The sequence below is a fragment of the Ziziphus jujuba genome, chromosome 2, assembly GCF_031755915.1.
Source record: "Ziziphus jujuba cultivar Dongzao chromosome 2, ASM3175591v1".
In the NCBI taxonomy this organism is placed as follows: Eukaryota; Viridiplantae; Streptophyta; class Magnoliopsida; order Rosales; family Rhamnaceae; genus Ziziphus; species Ziziphus jujuba.
The window spans coordinates 23703181-23706266 of record NC_083380.1 but is presented as its reverse complement, the minus strand read 5'-3'; the positions used below and the strand labels follow the sequence as shown (position 1 = coordinate 23706266).

At 32.9% G+C, this 3086-nt stretch overlaps 1 protein-coding gene across 1 annotated transcript; it reads right to left on the bottom strand.

Moving 5' to 3' along the window:
* Window positions 1–1114: 1114 nt before the first annotated feature.
* LOC132800758 (putative disease resistance RPP13-like protein 3) lies at window positions 1115–2700 on the bottom strand. Its single transcript, XM_060815018.1, has 2 exons — window positions 2478–2700; window positions 1115–1302 (listed from the first exon to the last, which is right to left on the bottom strand). The coding sequence occupies exons 1-2, from the start codon at window positions 2698–2700 to the stop codon at window positions 1115–1117; spliced, it is 411 nt and encodes a 136-aa protein (XP_060671001.1).
* Between the last annotated feature and the right edge of the window lie 386 nt (window positions 2701–3086).

Here is a 3086-nt window from a genome sequence, read left to right as displayed (position 1 = left end):
TGAGCATTCCTAGATTCCACTGCATGGTGTGCTGACATTTCAGAATTTGAAGTGATTTTAAATTTGATGGCCATCCTTCTTCCAAAACTAACACCAATTCATCGCAATAACTAATTTCAATCCTTTGTATATTGGACGGCAATGTCGCCCTAGGAAATATCTTCATTTTGAGATTTGCAATTTGCAATAAAAAGAGCGATGGATATCGACACCTTGAGAGTGAATCCACCACATGGGAACTAGGTAAGGATATTGAAAGTGCTTCTAAGGATGGAAGATAATCAGGTATGCATGCACCTTTTAGCTTCTGACAATATGACAAACAAAGATTCTTCAAGTTCGTGAAAACTCCGCCATCCACTTCTACCAATGCCCACTCCTCCCACTTTGCCATTCTAGTAAAAGTTAATTTTTTTAAGTAGTCGAATGGCTTAGTGATCACAGAATGAGACGAACCGTCACTATAAAATTCATCACCTATCCTCCCCACCTTATTGAATTCACAACTATGAAGGCATTCTAAAGAAAGTAGCTGTCCCAATGTAGGCAACATGTAATAATTTTCACAATGGAAAAGCTTCATAGTTTTCATACAAGAAAACGAATGATGTCCAACCCAAGATGAGAAGCTTATACCCCAATAACTAAAAATATTGTAAAAAATCATGAATGAATATATGTAAAATATATGAGGAATAATAAAAAATACAGAAAAAATAAAACAAACGAAATTATAAGAACCTGTATGCCTTTGATTTAATGATTTGCTTGTTGTTTGATCTGTCTTAGGCCTGTGTGGTACCACAGTTTTCTTAGGATGATTTGTTTCCCACCGGTATAGATGTTTTTATGATAGTCGTTTCCCAAGATACAACGGAAGCAAAAGCTCTCAGATACAGCACCACCGAAGCTTTTTTCTTAGAACTTTCAGTATACCTTTGCCCTCACAAAAATCTTTGTATGCTTAGAAAACTTTTTGGTAAGTGAGTTTGAATGCACACTATTTCCTTTCAAAATCCCTTTGTCAAAACCCACATTAGGAAAGATAAAAAGCCACAATTAAAACCCATAATGGCACATTAAAACCCATTTAAGACAAATTATTCACATAAATTCAAATAAAAATGTTACAAATATATAGTTCCTTATGTTCTGTATGAGGTGGGAGTCTGTCAAGAACGTTGTGGGCATTAACTGAATCATCAATATCAACATTCCATCCTAATTCCAATTCAGTAATATGCTTTTTATCTGTCAAATTTGCCTCTGAATCATTTTCAACATTTACTACATTCTCAAGTCCTGAAATAGCAAGATAACCATGAAGATTTTTAAATTTGCCCAACTCTTTGATATAGGATCCGCTATCTTTGCCTACAACAAAATATTTTAATGTTAGTATATTTTTCAAGTCGGACATTTACGGTGGCATCTCTGTTATTTATGTTCCATAAATGTCAAGATTTCGTACGTTGATCAGAGTTGGAATATTGGTTGGTAAGTCAATAAGTTCCCTACAGTGATGCAATTTCAGTGTATGCCATTCATGAATCTGGCATATTATGTTAGGTAACTTTTGAATTGAATATAACTTAAAGTCCAAGTATCTCAGATGCTTCAAATTGCCGATTGAATCTGGCAATAAAGTAAACCTAGAACATCTCCTTAACAATAGTGCCTGCAAATTATATAGAGTACCAATTGTATTAGGTATTTCTCCAAGCAAAGAATTAGATAAATCCAAATATCTCAAAAGCTTCAAATTGCCAATTGAATTTAATAACGTCATTTTGAATGGATCTTCAATCGACACTCTTCTAGACATAGAAAGCACTCTAAGAAATGCATTGATTGCAAATGTTCAAAATTATGTCCAGTGTATATTAGACTGATGACTTTGTAACTATCTACCGTTAGAAGAGTGCGATACACTTTATTTTCATATAAATATTTTATTTTCTTTTTTTCATTGGTATTCTATCCCAAATATGATAAATGATAGATCTTCCTTATAAGGACGTCTGAGTAATTATCTTCGAGCCTCAAACAACATTCTACAGATACAAACATTGCCAAATGATTTATAAGATAATGCATAGTAATAAAATTAATTCCTTTTTTTGCTACATTAGAAAAATGATCTTGATACAAGATCTTTAACATATTCTTTGCCAAATTTTTCTGGTATTTTTGTTTTATGGGGTTGTAAAAGACCTTGTGCCATCCACAATGAAATCAACTTTTTCTTTTTGATATTATAATCTTTAGGGAAGTAGTAAGCAAAACATTGCTTCTAATGAGGAGGTAAATAATAATAGCTCAACCATAGAGCTGGAAGAATATTGCACTCAGGTAAATTCCATATATCATTCTTTAGTACATTTTCCCAATCTTTGAGATCTTTTATGGAGTGCAAAAGACTTCTAAGTGATTTCATAGCTAAAGGAAGACCATTACATTTTTTAACAATTTGCTACCAATTACTTCCAAATCCGAAGAAACACCTTGCTCTACATTATTGAAGGCATGCCTTCTAAACAATTTCCAGCAATCGTCCTCTGATAGTATATGCAAATTATGCTCGGGGATAGTTCCTAAATCCAATGCAACTTTACTACTATGCGTTGTCATAATGATCTTACTTCCATGTGTAGAAGATTCAAATGAACTTCTTAAGTCGCACCACCGTTTATAATCCATGTTCCACACATTGTCAAGAACCAAAAGGAATTTTTTGCCTTGCTAAAGCTCCTTCAATTTAAGTTGAAGTTGAAATGTTTCCTTGATGGTGGAATTTGATGAATTAGTGACCGCCTTGTAAATTGTTTCTATTAAAGTGAAACATCAGATTCTTTAGAAATTGTAATCCAAGCTTTGATGTCAAAGGATTTCTCCATGACCCTGTCATCAATTTCCTTATAAACAAGCTAGGCAAGGGTGGTCTTCACCATGCGCTGTTTAATGCCCCATTAAAGAAATAAAATTTAGAATCTTTAAGTAAAAAAATAAAAATTAAAAACTTGTTTATGATGTTTTACAAAATTAAAAATGCTTTTAGTAACTATGGAATTTCAAAAAAACAAAAA

Bases quoted from the DNA above. Each gene is read 5' to 3' on its own strand.
- LOC132800758 (XM_060815018.1), bottom strand. From the start codon at position 2,700: ATGGATTATAAACGGTGGTGCGACTTAAGAAGTTCATTTGAATCTTCT. The intron at 1,303-2,477 runs GTAGCAAATTGT...TTGCTATTTCAG, and splicing joins TTCGGATTTGGAAGTAATTG to GACTTGAGAATGTAGTAAAT.